The 17,361-nt window shown below is 39.2% G+C and overlaps 1 protein-coding gene across 2 annotated transcripts in view; it reads left to right on the top strand.

Annotated features, from left to right (window-relative positions):
* Positions 1-17,361, top strand: part of WDR48 (WD repeat domain 48) — a 46,058-nt gene that overhangs the window by 7,961 nt on the left and 20,736 nt on the right. For both annotated transcript variants that reach the window (XM_082638991.1, XM_082638990.1), the window contains exons 2-8: positions 3,453-3,593; positions 8,217-8,295; positions 9,028-9,110; positions 9,226-9,355; positions 11,502-11,590; positions 11,972-12,073; positions 16,331-16,555. In XM_082638991.1, coding sequence (XP_082495117.1) covers positions 3,453-3,593; positions 8,217-8,295; positions 9,028-9,110; positions 9,226-9,355; positions 11,502-11,590; positions 11,972-12,073; positions 16,331-16,555 — 849 coding nt within the window. The remainder of the gene's footprint in view (positions 1-3,452; positions 3,594-8,216; positions 8,296-9,027; positions 9,111-9,225; positions 9,356-11,501; positions 11,591-11,971; positions 12,074-16,330; positions 16,556-17,361) is intronic.

Raw genomic sequence — 17,361 nt, forward strand, 5'->3', positions numbered from 1 at the left:
GTTATTTGCTGGGGTTTTTTGTTTTTTATTTTGTTTTGTTTTGTTTTTTGCGGTACGCGGGCCTCTCACTGTTGTGGCCTCTTCCGTTGCGGAGCACAGACTCCGGACGCGCAGGCTCATCGGCCATGGCTCATGGGCCCAGCCGCAACGCGGCATGTGGGATCTTCCCGGACCGGGGCACGGACCCGTGTCCCCTGCATCGGCAGACGGACTCTCAACCACTGCGCCACCAGGGAAGCCCTATTTGCTGTTTTTAATCTCACATCTGTAATAGATACCCTTAAAGAGGTTGGTCCAAACTTGTTTTGCTGAGAATTCCTTGCCACCTGGAATGAGGACTGACAATCATGTTGTTATTCTCTGACCCTTTCCCACTGGGCCAATCAGATCATCTCCCAGAAATTTGAAAATCAAGATTCATATATGCTACCTCATCTTCGTTAAATAGGAAATGTACTGAGAAAAGCTGATAAGGAGCCTTGAAGCCCCAGAGGAAGAGGCATTAAGAGAGACTGAAACTAACATTGAAGCCAGCTTGTTTCCTGATGGTTTTCAGTATCTGATTCATGCAAAAAATATTTATGAGATGTCTTTTGTATGCCAGACACTATAATAAGGATACTATGGTAGGAGGAACAAGGCAGACAAGTTCCTTGCCCTCTTGCAGCTTTTATTCTAATGGAGAAGATATAGCAAAAAAGATAAATATGCAGCGTGGTAAGAACTGTAGAAGAAATGGAGTAGGGGAGGTGTTAGGGGAAGGAGATCAGGGAAGGCCTTTTAGAGGAGGTTACTTTTCTGCTAAGACCTGGAGGGTGAGGGTGAGGGTGAGTCAGCCAAAATGAAAGCTGGAGAATAGTATTCCTGTGGGGATTGGAGAGGTGAGGAATCTTCTTGGCACAGGGAAAAGTAAATCTGAAGGCCCTAGGATGGGAAAGAACTTGATGTGTTTGAGGAACAGGAAGGAGTTTAGTGCGACTGTCGTCAAAGAGCATAGGGGAAGTTAGTTTGAGGTGAGTGTGAGTTTGCAGGGTAGAACCAAAGCATGTGAGGAATTTGGACTTGACTTTAAATGCAGTGAAAAGCTTCAGTAGAGAAGTGCCATGATTTTATTTTTAAATGTCTGAGTCATGACTGAATTTCCTGCCCTTGAGCTCTGTTAGATATCCTTGTTAAATTCTCATCTTAAATTCTTCATTTTTTAAAAAATTTAAGCTTGTTTGAGTAGATTTCAGTTACAGTTACTTGCACCGAAAGGCCGGGTTAAAACAACATCCTTGTCCTTTTGTATACAACCCTGGCCCTTTTCACATCTTTTATTATTTATGTGTTTGTTGGCCATTTTCTTTTCTTTTAAAAAAATTTCCTCTTCGTGATCTCTGTTCCTCTTTCTGTTGGAGAGGTTGACTTTTTCTTATTGTTATCTAAGGAATCTTTGTATGTTGTCAAGAGTAAACTTTTGTCTTTTGTATTCATTTTTTCCCCATTTAGGTGTTTGCCTTGTAACCTTGCTCATGTTATTTTTTTGACATTCAGAAGTTTGCTTTGTTTTAAATAACAGCTTTAATGAGATAAAATTCACATAAATTTACCTTTTTAAAGTATACAACTCAGTGATTCTTAATATATTCGCAAAGTACCTTGACCACCTAATTCCAGAACATCTTCATCACCCCCAAAAAGAAATCCTGTACACCATAGTAGTCATTCCCCATTCTCCTCTTCCCCAAGCCCCTGGAAACCATTAATCTACTGTCTGTGGATTTTTCAGTTGATGGACATTTGAGTTGTTTCCGTTTTTTGGCTATTGTGATTAATGCTGCTGTGAACATTTGTGTATGTATAGAAAGTTTTGGCTTGTGTTTGGTCAGATCAGCGTTGCCCTTTTCTTTTGCAAAGATTGTGGTCTTTCTTGTCATGTTACCAGAGCCTTCTCTATGTAGAGACTATGTAAATACTTGCAAGTATTTTCATGATTAGGTTATTAAATTTCAATCTTTAGTCCATATGAAAATTCATTTTGGTTTAAGATTTGGAGACAGGATATTATTTTTTGCAATAGAATCACTAGATGTTCCTAGATAATTTATTAAATAATTTATCATGCCCTCATTGTTTCAAAATCTGTTTATATCAAAATAAAAAATGTATAATGGGAAAATATGTTTCTGAATTTTGTTTTATTTCATTGATCCTTTTATATATTCCTATTGTGGTCCTCCTTTGTAATTCTGGTAGCTTTATAATACCTTTTAAGATCTTTAAAGAATATCCTTTCATTTAAAAAAGTGACTGGGTAGTCCCCTCAAAACATTGTACTATTGGTATATATTTTGTCAACTTCTAGAAAGAAATCCAGTGAGACTCTGACCACAGTTGGGTTAAAATCACAAAGTTAAGAAAAATTGTTTATTTTGAATCTTCCTGTACTACCTTCCTGTACTACTTCCTGTAGTACTTCCTGTACTAATATGGTATGTCTCCTTTATTCAAGTTTTCTTTTACGTACCTTGTCCTGTTGATTATGTATCTTCTTTGCAAAATGAATTTCTAGGTATTTATTTTTGTTGCTATTGTAAATAGGGTCCCCTTCCCCCTGTTATATCTTAACTGGTTATTTCATTAGAATAGAAAAGTTTTGCTTTTGGCTGCCAGCCAGCTTGTTGAGTTTTCTTAATTGTAATTGCTTTTGGTTGATTCTCTTGAGTTTTCTCATGGAGCAGACAGAGGTTATCAACCATAACAGAGTAGGGAAAAGTTCTCTGAAAGAAAAGTTTAGTGTGTTATTGGAGAGCAAAACCTCATTTTGCTTAGCAGGTCAGAGAAGGTCTTTTGGAGGAAGCATCATTTCAACAGAAATCTAAAGACTGCAGTAGGAATTAGCCAGAGTGGGAGGAAGAGCTTAGCCAGACAGAGTGGGAGGAAGAGCTTCTAGACAGAGGGTACCAGCACATGTGCCCGTCTGGAGGCACAGTGTGTGCAAGGAGTGGGAGCAGTGAGCAAGGATGAGGGGCAGGAGAGGTGCTTGAGGAGTCCAGATCCAATCCTGAGTCTAGTGGAGTAAGCAGCCAGAGGGGTTTTTGAACAGGGAGCGATATTCCTATTTACATTTTTAAAAGATATTTCTATTCATGTTTTAAAGATTCATCCAGCTGCTTTGTGGGAAATGGATTAAAGACAAACAAGGGTAGGAGAGAAAGTCCAGTTAGGAGATATTTGCAGTGGTTTAGCCTCAAACTTGCTTATCTTGGTCTAGGCTATTATTAATGTCACTCTTCTTTCCTCAGCCCTTCAGTCTCTATAGAGTAAAATAAAGTTTTTAGCGGATTGGGAAATAAGTTTTATATTAGAAAACATGGGATTTTGAATTTCAGATTGGCCACTAGAAGGCTACATTTTATTATCACATGTTTTGTAACTTCATAAACAGCCAATCTTGACATATTTGTCAGGTTTCCTATGTTATTCGAGATGAAGTGGAGAAGTACAACCGAAATGGGGTCAATGCCCTGCAGCTGGACCCAGCACTAAACAGACTTTTCACGGCAGGTCGAGACTCCATCATAAGAATATGGAGTGTCAATCAGCACAAGGTAAGTCAGGGATTGAGTTTATACTTTAAATCTATACTCAGTAAGTTTTGGTCTGTCATGGGGAGGGTGGGAGGGAGGGAGATGCATGAGGGAAGGGATGTGGGAACAGATGTATATGTATGACTGATTCACTTTGTTATAAAGCAGAAACTAATAAAAAAAAAATCAGTTAAAAAAAAAAAAAGTTTTGGTCTGTCTAATAAGGTGCCTTTCACAGTTTCAGATTTAATCTCTTTGAGCACTGAGTTATTTGGTACACTCTATAAATAAAGACACTGCAACCAGAATTCAGTAAGCTTCTGAGAAAAACACCCCAGAGGAGTTTCAGAAGTGTTTTAGCTAAGGCAGGGACTCTATAAACTAGGTTTGTGATAAGAGCCCTTTGCTGCAAAGGAACAGAGGTTTGTCTGGTAGGGAGCTTCTTGGCAACAATTTACTTTTCTGTTTTAAATATGTTCCCAAAAAGCTTTCTTGCATCCCTTTTCAGTGTTACTAAAAAAAGATTGAATATGCTTTTACATTTATAATTAACCTTGAACAAGTATTTGATCTCTTCATTTAAAAGTGATTAGGGTGCCCACAAAACCCATAGGGCCTTTTAATGTGCTGTTGGATTCTGTTTGCTAGTATGCAACAGCACATTAAAAGGATCATACACCATGATCAAGTGGGGTTTTTTCCAGGAATGCAAGGATTCTTCAATATACGCAAATCAATCAATGTGATACACCATATTAACAAATTGAAGGAGAAAAACCATATGATCATCTCAGTAGATGCAGAGAAAGCTTTCGACAAAATTCAACACCCATTATGATAAAAACCCTGCAGAAAGTAGGCATAGAGGGAACTTTCCTCAACATAATAAAGGCCATATATGACAAACCCACAGCCAACATTGTCCTCAATGGTGAAAAACTGAAACCATTTCCACTAAGATCAGGAACAAGACAAGGCTGCCCACTCTCACCACTCTTATTCAACCTAGTTTTGGAAGTTTTAGCCACAGCAATCAGAGAAGAAAAGGAAATAAAAGGAATCCAAATTGGAAAAGAAGAAGTAAAGCTGTCACTGTTTGCAGATGACATGATACTATACATAGAAAATCCTAAAGATGCTACCAGAAAACTACTAGAGCTAATCAATGAATTTGGTAAAGTAGCAGGATACAAAATTAATGCACAGAAATCTCTGGCATTCCTGTACACTAATGATGAAAAATCTGAAAATGAAATCAAGAAAACACTCCCATTTACCATTGCAACAAAAAGAATAAAATATCTAGGAATAAACCTACCTAAGGAGACAAAAGACCTGTATGCAGAAAATTATAAGACACTGATGAAAGAAATTAAAGATGATACAAATAGATGGAGAGATATACCATGCTCCTGGATTGGAAGAATCAATATTGTGAAAATGACTCTACTACCCAAAGCAATCTACAGATTCAATGCAACCCCTATCAAACTACCACTGGCATTTTTCACAGAACTAGAACAAAAAATTTCAAAATTTGTTTGGAGAAACAAAAGACCCCGAATAGCCAAAGCAATCTTGAAAACGAAAAACGGAGCTGGAGGAATCAGGCTCCCTGACTTCAGACTATACTACAAAGCTACAGTAATCAAGACAGTGTGGTACTGGCACAAAAACAGAAAGATAGATCAATGGAACAGGATAGAAAGCCCAGAGATAAACCCATGCACATATGGTCAACTTATCTTTGATAAAGGAGGCAGGAATGTACAGTGGAGAAAGGACAGCCTCTTCAATAAGTGGTGCTGGGAAAACTGGACAGGGACATGTAAAAGTATGAGATTAGATCATTCCCTAACACCATACACAAAAATAAGCTCAAAATGGATTAAAGACCTAAATGTAAGGCCAGAAACTATCAAACTCTTAGAGGAAAACATAGGCAGAACACTCTATGACATAAATCACAGCAAGATCCTTTTGGACCCACCTCCTAGAGAAATGGAAATAAAAACAAAGATAAACAAATGGGACCTAATGAAACTTCAAAGCTTTTGCACAGCAAAGGAAACCATAAAGAAGACCAAAAGACAACCCTCGGAATGGGAGAAAATATTTGCAAATGAAGCAACTGACAAAGGATTAATCTCCAAAATTTATAAACAGCTCATGCAGCTCAATAGCAAAAAAACAAACAACCCAATCCAAAAATGGGCAGAAGACCTAAATAGGCATTTCTCCAAAGAAGATATACAGACTGCCAACAAACACATGAAAGAATGCTCAGCATCATTAATCATTAGAGAAATGCAAATCAAAACTACAATGAGATATCATCTCACACCAGTCAGAATGGCCATCATCAAGAAATCTAGAAACAATAAATGCTGGAGAGGGTGTGGAGAAAAGGGAACACTCTTGCACTGCTGGTGGGAATGTGGATTGGTACAGCCACTATGGAGAACAGTATGGAGGTTCCTTAAAAAACGAAAAATAGAACTACCATATGACCCAGCAATCCCACTACTGGGCATATACTCTGAGAAAACCATAATTCAAAAAGAGACATGTACCAAAATGTTCATTGCAGCTCTATTCACAATAGCCCGGAGATGGAAACAACCTAAGTGTCCATCATCGGATGAATGGATAAAGAAGATGTGGCACATATACACAGTGGAATATTACTCAGCCATAAAAAGAAACGAAACTGAGCTATTTGTAATGAGGTGGATAGACCTAGAGTCTGTCATACAGAGTGAAGTAAGTCAGAAAGAGAAAGACAAATACCGTATGCTAACACATATATATGGAATTTAAAAAAAATGTCATGAAGAACCTAGGGGTAAAACGGGAATAAAGACACAGACCTACTTGAGAATGGACTTGAGGATATGGGGAGGGGGAAGGGTAAGCTGTGACAAAGCGAAAGAGAGGCATGGACATATATACACTACCAAACGTAAGGTAGATAGATAGTGGGAAGCAGCCGCATAGCACAGGGAGATCAGCTCGGTGCTTTGTGACTGCCTGGAGGGGTGGGATGGGGAGGGTGGGAGGGAGGGAGATGCATGAGGGAAGGGGGGTGGGAACAGATGTATATGTATGACTGATTCACTTTGTTATAAAGCAGAAACTAATAAAAAAAAAATTTTTTAAACCCATAGGGCCTTATTATATAGTATAAAGTTGGTGTAAAAATATGAAAACAGGAGCAGGACTTAATGATATGTGAAGATAAATCCCCAGTCAAATGGAAAGGAGCTCTTTTTGTATTTTGTTTGAATGCCTGTATTGTGAATGACATAGAAAGGAAGATTCAGGGAAGAAGAAGGAGCATTTCTTGAACTCCTAGCTATGTACCAGACACTTAGCACTTTCGTATCCAATATGGTTTTAATAATCCTTCAAGGCAGATATTAAGATCCATTTTCATAGGTGGGAAAACGGACTCAGAGAAACCCATGGTTAAGTAGCTAGTTCATGACAGAGTTAGAACCCAGTCTAACCCTGAAACCCTGATGTTAGACCTTGTCATTTTAAAAGTCAGTGTCTTTTAGCAAGCTCTACAAGTCTGATGTTCCATCTGAAAAGGAACCACTACTTTGCACGGTTCCTGGATAGTTTCTTTAAATGGTCCAGTGGAATTCTTTAACCAGTGGAAACAGTGGTGGCCCAATGTTAAAAACATGGAAAGTAAGAAAACTATGGCTCTGAAATGCTTTTTGGAACTTATATTTGAATTGGAATGTCACTTTCCTGGAAATTTACAGTATTTCAAACAAATTAAGGAAAACACAAAAACTAGCCTGGAAGAATTAGAAAGCTGCCTATCCTGCCCTCAGACATCTCTTTCTGGTCCTCATTTTTATGACAAGATTGAATAGCATCATTTCTCAACTAGACTTGTAGAGAGCTATTCTTTTTGCCCATGAATCATCTTGAACTTGCCTGTCTTAGGTGTAGGATATAACCAAATACTCTTCTTTAAAAGGCCTCTTCTGGTGATTAAACCAAGTGAGAAGAATAGAAAAATCTTGAGTTACTGAATTGAAATGATGATCCTTTAGCCCTTGGCTTCCATTTCTTCTCTGAAGGACTGTAGATACTGTGACAAAATGTTTAGTTCACAGGTAAAAACAGCAGTAGGAAGCTAAGAGCAGAAGCGTGCATCCCCCTCTGCAGTCTGGCTACGCTTCTCACCACTCTCATCAGCTTTCTTTCTGTCCCTGCTGTCTGCTTTGAGCCTTCACCACTACTGAGTCAGATCCCCCCAGCCTACAGATTTGTTTATGTCCTGTCCTTTCTAGTGAACCCCTTCCTATTGCACTCGTGTCACCCACAGTGCCTAGCCCAGATCTTGTTGCCTTCACTAACTCAGGGCATAAAAATTAAGCATTTTTCCTGGAAACCTAGATTTTCATCAGTAATAAAACTGTCCTGAAACAAAACTTCTGTTTATACCTGTCATATGGAAGCATCAATTGTTTGATAAAATTCTACTCTGAATTCAGTTGTCAATTTTAAGACCTTAGAGCAGTGTGTCACATTAATTGAAGAATATAAACATATCTATAATTTGTGATATATTTTATCCTCTAATATAGACTAAAGACATTTTTATGATTTTTCTTTTAATTTCAGCAAGATCCATATATAGCATCTATGGAACACCATACCGATTGGGTAAATGACATTGTACTCTGTTGTAATGGGAAAACGTGTAAGTATTTCTTTGAATTTTGGGGCTGCTGGAAGATTTTAATTCAATTTGATATATTTTTCTTTTTTTTTATGTAAGCCTTTTTATTGAAGTATAACATACATACAGAAAAGCACACACACCTTGAGAGTATAGCTCATTAAAATTTCACAAGGTGAACATCCATATCAAGAAACATATTACCAGAAGCCCCCTTATGCCACCCTTTCAGTCACTACCCCTTGTCCCAAGGTAACTGCTCTCATGTCTTATAAGCACTATTGATTAGTTTGCCTGCATTGTCATTGTATATAAATAGACGCATACAACATGTATTCTTCTTTTAACCTTATTAATATTTCTTTTTGTTTTCATTATGGTAAGATCCATTTCTTGGTTTTGCAATCTGTGTTAGAGAAACTTTTCATAATCAAATTAGTTGTGCCTTCAACTGAAACATTAAAAAAGTTTGTCTTGCCTATCTAAAAAAATATTTGAGACAAAATACAATAGGTTCTAGAAAGAACTTTCAGATATATATGTATATGTGTATGTGTGTATGAATATTAAGATGTTTGAATTAATGTTCGGAATATTATAAATATTCAGTATACATAAATATTCAAATATTTATGTATGAACATTTTGTATGTATGTGTGAAAGTTTGAGACAATGTTACATTGTTTTACGTTAATTCTTTAAAATGGTGTTAAGTCACATTACTAAGGGGTTTAATTCTTTGCCTCTTCTAGTAATATCTGCTTCTTCTGATACAACAGTAAAAGTATGGAATGCACATAAGGGATTTTGCATGTCAACATTAAGGACACATAAGGTAAAACAACACAATTTTCAATGTCTTTAGTGTAATACTGAGATCTCAGTACTTCATGTGGCTCATTTGCTTATTGATCTACAGAGTAGATCAGAGTATGTGTATTTTGTTGCAGGATTATGTAAAAGCCTTAGCATATGCCAAGGATAAAGAACTGGTAGCATCGGCTGGGTTGGACCGACAAATATTCCTTTGGGATGTGAATACTCTAACAGCATTGACTGCCTCAAATAACACTGTCACAAGTAAGGTGTTTGAAAAAAATTTCTTTGAAAGTGATCCAAATTGACATAAAGAATGGTTTATAAAACAAGTTTGATAAGTTTGCATCAAGAGAGTGGTACTACCTGCAGCGTTCTAGCCCCCAAGAGTATGATTAAACAAGGAACCAGTTTCTCACTGCAATCTAAAAATGGTAACTTCTCCAGGTGTAACCTGGTTATTTTTGTACATGTGCATGTGTTAGCTCCCTAGCTGAAGTGTAAGCTTCCACAGGGCAGAAGTACCTGTCTTATTACTTTGTATATCCCAGCTGTGCCTGGCCCAAAGCCACACTCTAGGCAGATATTATTGATGGAGGTCGTGATTACCTGGCAAAAAGTAGGCAGTTTTTGACGTTTAAAAGTGTTACTATAGGGCTTCCCTGGTGGCGCAGTGGTTGAGAGTCCGCCTGCCGATGCAGGGGACACGGGTCCGTGCCCTGGTCTGGGAAGATCCCACATGCCGCGGAGCGGCTGGGCCCGTGAGCCATGGCCTCTGAGCCTGCGTGTGCGGAGCCTGTGCTCTGCAACGGGAGAGGCCACAACAGTGAGAGGCCCACGTACCGCAAAAAAAAAGGTGTTACTATATACTAAGAGCCTTTGAGTTAATGGCCAACTTGGAAAATACTCAAAGGAAAGAAAGGTTTTTAGTGCCAATATTGTGGGACCCTTTCAGAGCAGCCCTAAAGAATCCAGCCAACTCTTCCTGAGCAGAAGAGTTCAGGAAGGCTAACCTAGCATCTAGAGGCAATTCAGAGAGATTCACAGCAGGTTAGTAGCATGTATGCCTCATCAACTAAGAGATCTCAGTTACCCAGTCAGATCCAGACAGGTCTAGACTTGAAACTCAGCTCACACTTGGCCCAACCAATAAGAGTTCTCTAGGCCAGGTGTCAGTAGGGATTCTTGAGAGCACATTTACGGCTAAGCCTGGCCTAGAAGGTCTGTGTTCAGGATATGGGCCTGAACTATCTAGATTCCTACATAACAGGTCCAATTTGTCATGACTGTGGAATACTCATGTTGATATAACTAACAGTTCTAATATAATCTAGTGTGTGCCAAGAAGGGTAGGTTGGGAGACGGGTGTTTATAATTTCTTAAATATTATTTTGCCCTTTTTCTCAGGAAATATGTGAAGGTCTAAACACTATTCTTCCCTTGTTTTCCGTGATTTTTCACCTGTACACAATCTCAGGGATTCAGCAGCTGGTCCCTACTGGGGGCTGTCATAATACATCATTTAGCTCTCTCTAGATGTAAGGCCTGCCTGAAAGAGACACTAACAAGAAGGAATGAAGCAAAAAAAGCAGGATTGTCCCAAGGTCAGAGACAAGGCTTAGTGGTTATAGATTCTGCAACATATATGTCTTGCTTAGAATTGTTTAGAGAGGATATCAAATACTTTTTTTATAATTATGGAGGTAATAATAATAGCTAATATTTATTGAGCATTTAATACAAGCAGTTACTTTTCTAAATACTTTACATGTATTTACTCCTTTGCTCACAGCATCTCAGTGTTTGTTTAAATTTATTCTTCGTTGTACAGTTGGAATCATACTGTATAGACAATTTTATATACATACTTCAGTGGTATTGAGTTCTGAATCAAAGGGCATGAATATGATTCTTGCTACACATTGTCTAATTTCCTTCTAGAAGAGTTGTACCAAATTATCATTCCACAAGTAATGTATGAGGGTGCCATTTTAACTATATTTTTTGAGAATTAAGTATTGCCTTGTTTTTTATCTATTTGGTAGGTGAAAACTGTATTTTTGTTTTGATTTGTGTTTTCTTGTAAATAATGAGTTTAGCCATAGTTTTCATTTTTATTGGCACATGTGCATCTTTGAAAATACGTTACTTATGCAGATAGTTTCTTAAATGGCAGTGCAATTCAATTTAGCAAATACTTATTGAGCACTTGTGTATGCTCAAATCCAGAAGAGATGTAAATTTTGTTAACAATATTATGATTTAGAATTATTTCCATTATAGGGATTTCTTTTCCTTAGAGTACTCATAAAGATAAGATTTTCTAAATCGAATAATTAAACTTGCAATTTGTGCTAACTAGTTATTAAACAGCTGATGATTTTAACATAGCTCCATTTATCCTTACTAGCTTCTTCTTTAAGTGGGAACAAAGATTCCATTTATAGCCTGGCAATGAATCAACTGGGAACAATCATTGTATCAGGGTCCACTGAGAAGGTAAGGGGAAACTTAAAGGGTATATTTTAACACTAGAAAGTAAAGAAACCAAAATAATTTGATCTGTGTAATTACAAAATACATAGACAGCGGTTTTGCCTGGTGGATACTAAAATAAGGTTTTATTTGAACAAGTAAGAGTATAACTGTATAATTACTGTTGTGTGTGGTAACAGAGGCGGAGGGTGGAGTGGGGGAAGCCTGTGCTTTTTTTGACGTTAAAAAGACTTCCTCCTACTTAAAAAAGTTGGGAGCTTTGGACACTGTCTATTGGCAGAAGTAGTACTTCCCTCTCAGAATTTAATAGTTGTCATTTGATTTATAAAAGTCATCTGTTATTTAAATGTGATCATTTGTATGATACTTTGTTAAAATTCACAGGTTTTAAGAGTATGGGATCCAAGAACATGTGCAAAACTAATGAAGCTTAAAGGGCACACGGATAATGTTAAAGCATTGCTGTTGAACAGAGATGGCACACAGGTATGCAGTTCACATGAACATTTACCTACTGACCTTGTCAAAATTTCATACAGCAGAAGCTCCCCCACTTTGTATATTGTTGCATAGTTGGTTTGAACCAAAAGCCACACATATTAGAAACTGTGGTCTAATTTTTAAATCCTTAAAATACTCAGTTGCACATACAGTAATCCACATTTCAAAATTTCTGTTTGCCTAACTTTTAAATAAAGGCCAAACAAAGGATTTCCTAAGAATAATTTTAATGCAGGTGAGTATATGCAGTTATGATAATGTATAGCTGAAATAATTTAAAATGTTCCCTTGTGTAAAGCAGAAGGAAGCTTTGGTATTGAATGCTTTCTGGCAGTGTAGTAAATGGAAAATTTCCTCACAGTGGGTCTATTTTCCAAGCAAATCTTGTCAGTTGACTATGTAGATACAGTGTATAGATTTACTTATCTAACATAGTACTTAGAGTCAGCATTTCAAAGAAAAACATTTTGGTAATGTTTGAACATGTATTAATACTCTGTTGGCCACATAATTTGTGAATTATATATCACAGTTCTGTCCTGTAGCAGTAGAAAAATGACCTTTCACCAGTGTAGATAATAAAAAACAAAAACTGAGCACCATTTTATGTTATGACATACCTCTACCATGTCCTGCTGCCATTTTTTGCATAGGGCAGGGGTCATTGGAATTGATTGTGACTGGTTTAGAAGAAGGAGAGTATGAATGTGATGAGATGAGAAACACCATTGGTCTGTTACTCCTGTGGAAATTATGTCATGGAAGTTGCCTCACACATGAATTAGAGAAGCCTTTGTCTCCAGAGGTGAAAGGAAGGTTTGAAAAACTAGCCAAAGGAAAGAAATTATTTTTTCAGAACCAAGCAGAGAAGCTTGAATATTCCCATGGAGGTCTTTGGAGATGTGGAAGGATCTTGATATTAAAGTATTGTGTGACCTTGAGGAGAGAAATCTACTGGTCCCTAGTTTGCTTATCTGCAAAGTGGGAGTCATAATATTTAGTTAGTGTAATTGGTGAGAAGAGTAGAAATAATAAGTATATTCTTGTCTGTAAGCCATGGCATTTTCTAGAGCTCTTGAGTTTCTTCATAGCATCATTTTCACGTGAGTCTAAAAAGCCCAGTACAGGGGAATTCTCTGGCATCCCAGTGGTTAGGGCTCCATGCTTTTACTGACAGGGCCCAGATTCAATCCCTGGTCGGGGAACTAAGATCCCACAAGCCATGAGGCGTGGCCAAAAAAAGCCCAGTACCGTTAGCTCCTCCTCACTGTTGCAGTAGCTGCCAGACTACACTTGAGATGGTTGTCCATGCCTAGTTCTGTTAGCTTTGTCCAGGATTGAACTAGATCATATGGTCTCCATGGGACTGCACTTAACTAGAGGCTATAAACAATATGGTTTCCAGAAATGGGCTGTGGGCCTGGCCTACTTTTGTAAATCTCCTCCTGTCTACTACACTCCATGCCTTGTTTCCTATATAGACAATTATGAATGTGCTTTTACTTAAGAAGATTTAGGTAGCACATTTACTTACAAATGCACTTCACCTGTAGTCAGTTCCACTTACTGAAAGCAGAGAAGGTGATGTAGTACTACTTTAAAAGCTGCCTGTCAGCCTTAGAGTAAATAATTAAGCAGATACCATTCCTTCTCTAGTTCCTCCTTCATCCATTTTCCTTATTGGCAACGAGAGACTAAATGTAGATTTAGCCACCAACAACATGGCATCCTTACATTAGGGAATTGATCAAGAAAACATCTGTAATAACTGCTCAACTGAGAAAAGAGAGGAGGAAAAAAGAAACCTTTACATACTGTTTCACAAACTCTTGCAACATGGAAGAAGTAACCATCGGTTACTGGACCAGAGTATATACTGCATCTTGCAGAGCTGCCCTGCAAGCTTCTAATGTAGGGTCTCTGCTGACGTTGTAAGTGAGGGACTTATGATAAGATATGTATAATAGGCCAAAGAATCCCATCGATGTCAGCCTATTGTCTCACTTCCTTCGTTGTATTGATAGTAAGATACTTAGCAAATCTTACTATCTGAGGTCTGTCACCGTGGCAGTTGTTCTGATTGTGCCAACATTCGTGGGCCAAGCCAGCTGACTTTTCAGTTCTTGTACTCGCTCAGGCAATTGCTTGAGGATCTGGGACAACCTGCCATCTTGCTCTGAGTCAGTCACATCCTTGTGTGTCACTCACAGGGTTTTCCTTGGTAATACAAGTCCTGCTGAACCTAGCTCATGGGTCGGGGCTATCTCTGAGCATTAGGTCACTCCTTGCCCCTGACTTGCTCACTGGGCTGCTCTCTATTGGCAGTTACAATTGTGTGTAAGCGACCATCCCAGAAGCACTTTGTGTTGGTCAACAGCAGCCTGGCCCCAATACACTGGTACCTCTCATGTCCATTGGCAGAAGCACAGAGCACCTGATCAGGCTATAGAATCTGTTCCCCTAAGTCTGACTTAGCAGAACCATTTGGGGCATTCTGTCCTAATCCCAGAGGCCACCTCATAATGAAGGGGTCTTCATTTTTATCCAGTGGAAGGGTGGAGGCAGTGGGAAATGTTTTGATGACTCCTCTAGCTCCTATAGGATATCAAGCACTAGAATTCCTATAAAATGGGCACATCCTTCAACCATACTACCAAATGCTGCAAAGATGTTTGCCTATGTAGTACTTTAAAAGTGATTGCTGTCTATTTGGGAGCCTGCTTTTTAGCAGTCTTAGAATACTGACTACCATCAAAGATTATTTTGTATTCTATATCAGGGTTGATATAGAACTCTAATATACTCTGTTTCCTCATCCACTTTCACCTGTGCATTCTGGGTTTGGAACTTACCTCTTTACTGCTATAAGTCACCCAGCCTATGAGGACTTTCAACCCATCATCTTTGCCTTCCTTTTCCTAAAGTTGTCAGACCTTATTCCCTGCAGATACATGGTCTAGAATCTGAGTGATCAAAGCTTTACTAACAGCTTTTCCACCACAGAGTAGCATCTCTTCCTGGAATGGAGAACTCCTCCCTGCCTTGTCCCCATCAGACTGCCACAGTGCTCCTACACACATGATGAAGGTCTGCTTGCCACCTTACTCCTGACAGTTTCTTTATTGGTTAGTCTCTTGGTTCTCTTGTGAACTAGTTGGAATTGGTGACTAAAGCACTGATGCTCCTGACAGCTTATGGGGGAGTCTGTTAGTATGATGTTTGTTTAATTAAACATGTCTGAAGGCCCCTTCAAGTCAGAGCAGGCCAGTAAATCCTTAATATTCCAGAAGGCCTCATCTGTTCAAACACTGTCCAGGTCTCCAAGCCCACAACTATCTTCTCTTCTTTGAAGCTCTTTGCCTGCTTAATTTTGTACACCAGCACCAGCAGTTCCTTTCCCCTCAGGGTGATTTTTTCCCCAAGAAATAAGTTTTTATCCCTTTCCTCAGGTCACCACAGTAACTAGTAGAGAACACCAGGCATGCTGAATGTGAATGTCGGGTGGCTGATTCTGCCTGTTTCTGTCACACTGTCTGTGTGCTCAGCCCTGATTTGTGTACCTGCAACTTCTATGTAGTTGACACTCCTGAGCCTTTAGAAATTGTCAGAATTGCCAATGTTAACTCTGAATGCTGAGGGTCTACATTTTGTATTAATGGATGTTGAACTTGAAGCTCATATAGGAAGTATCCAAGCTCACAGAGTGAGTGGCAAGCCTGGATTTTGCTCTTGGCTCCTGTCAGTAGAACCCAGGAGACCTGGCAGGCCATCAGGAATCCAGAGCTGTGAGGTGGGGGACAAAACAGATGTGTGACCCAGGGCTCCAGAAGGCTTCCTTGCCTAGTGCAATGCTTGTCAAACTTGGCATACCAGAATGACCTGGAGAGCCTGTCGAAACAGATTGCTGAGCCCCACCAGAGTTTCTGCCTCATTAAGTCTGGAATGGGAACGGGGAATTTACATTTTTAACATGTTCCCAAGGGATGGTGATGCAGCAAGTGGCCAGGTACACAGGACAGAGGAAGTTTTGCTCAGAGGGTTCCCCTGCTTGAGCCCATACGGTTGCCTTTGGTCATTTCAGGCTGTGGTGTATGCTTGTCAGAAGTCTTTATCAGAGTCAGGAATACAGGTTGTTAGAGGTGTGTGTTTGACATTGTGGGGTCAGGAGCGAAGACAAGTGCAAAGCAGAAGAAAGCAGGAACTTTTTGGCAGGTTTCTAACCTTAGCTTTCTTTGTTCTCAGTGCCTTTCCGGCAGTTCTGATGGGACAATTCGCCTTTGGTCCCTTGGCCAGCAGAGATGTATAGCAACGTACCGAGTGCATGATGAAGGTGTTTGGGCTCTACAGGTCAATGACACCTTCACACATGTGTACTCTGGAGGAAGGGACAGGAAGATTTATTGTACAGACCTAAGAAACCCTGACATTCGGTTGCTAATTTGTGAAGAAAAAGCACCAGTTCTCAAGGTATGTCATACGTTTTAGTTTTATGATTAAGATTGTTACATGTGCTAGCCAAATACAGCAAAATCAATATTAAAACACAAGTCAACTGTGAGGTTGTAAAGATACTTGTTAGTCACCCATAGAAGAAATGGCGACTTCATGGATACATCAGGGATGGATGGCTCTCGCACTGGCGAATCCTAGTGAGCTGGCCCCAAAGTGCTCCTGAGCTCCCCTGGCTCTCCTAACCTGTCCTTAGAGGAGGAATATGAGGAGTTCAGGTATCTGAGAGTGGACAGCAAAGCAGAAATTTGTCCACTGCCTCAAGAGGAGGATGTGGAATAGTGCTCCTGAAGAAGAGCGGAAGCTGGTTCATATTCCAAACCATCACTGCCTCAAAATAGTCCTGGGTGGTGGGTAAAAGGGTACTTGAGAAGCCATCCATATTGACACCTGCTAAAAGTGAAGTCTAGAAAATGGCCAGCATCATTGACAAGATGTTCAGTCTCACCGATGTTCACAGAATTGCACATTAAGACAACGGTGAGGAGATTTCCAGGTTTAAAATGGAGGCATAAAGGCAGCACTCCCCCCCACCCCTTCTCAGAAATCATCTGAAAACAACAAGGAAAGCAGGAAACAGAATTGTAAATACCCATCATCTTCGAAACTAAGTGACATCTGAAACCACAGTATAGGAGGAAGGACTGAAAAAGGGAATAGAGGTCAAATGAGACACTTGAGAGGATGCCTATGGTCTAAGAGCTCACATAATACTGGCCAGTTACAGTTCTTTAAAACAGATGGCACAGCCTAATGGACAAAAG

Source organism: Mesoplodon mirus (assembly GCF_964341445.2).
Source record: "Mesoplodon mirus genome assembly, chromosome: 12".
In the NCBI taxonomy this organism is placed as follows: domain Eukaryota; kingdom Metazoa; phylum Chordata; class Mammalia; order Artiodactyla; family Ziphiidae; genus Mesoplodon; species Mesoplodon mirus.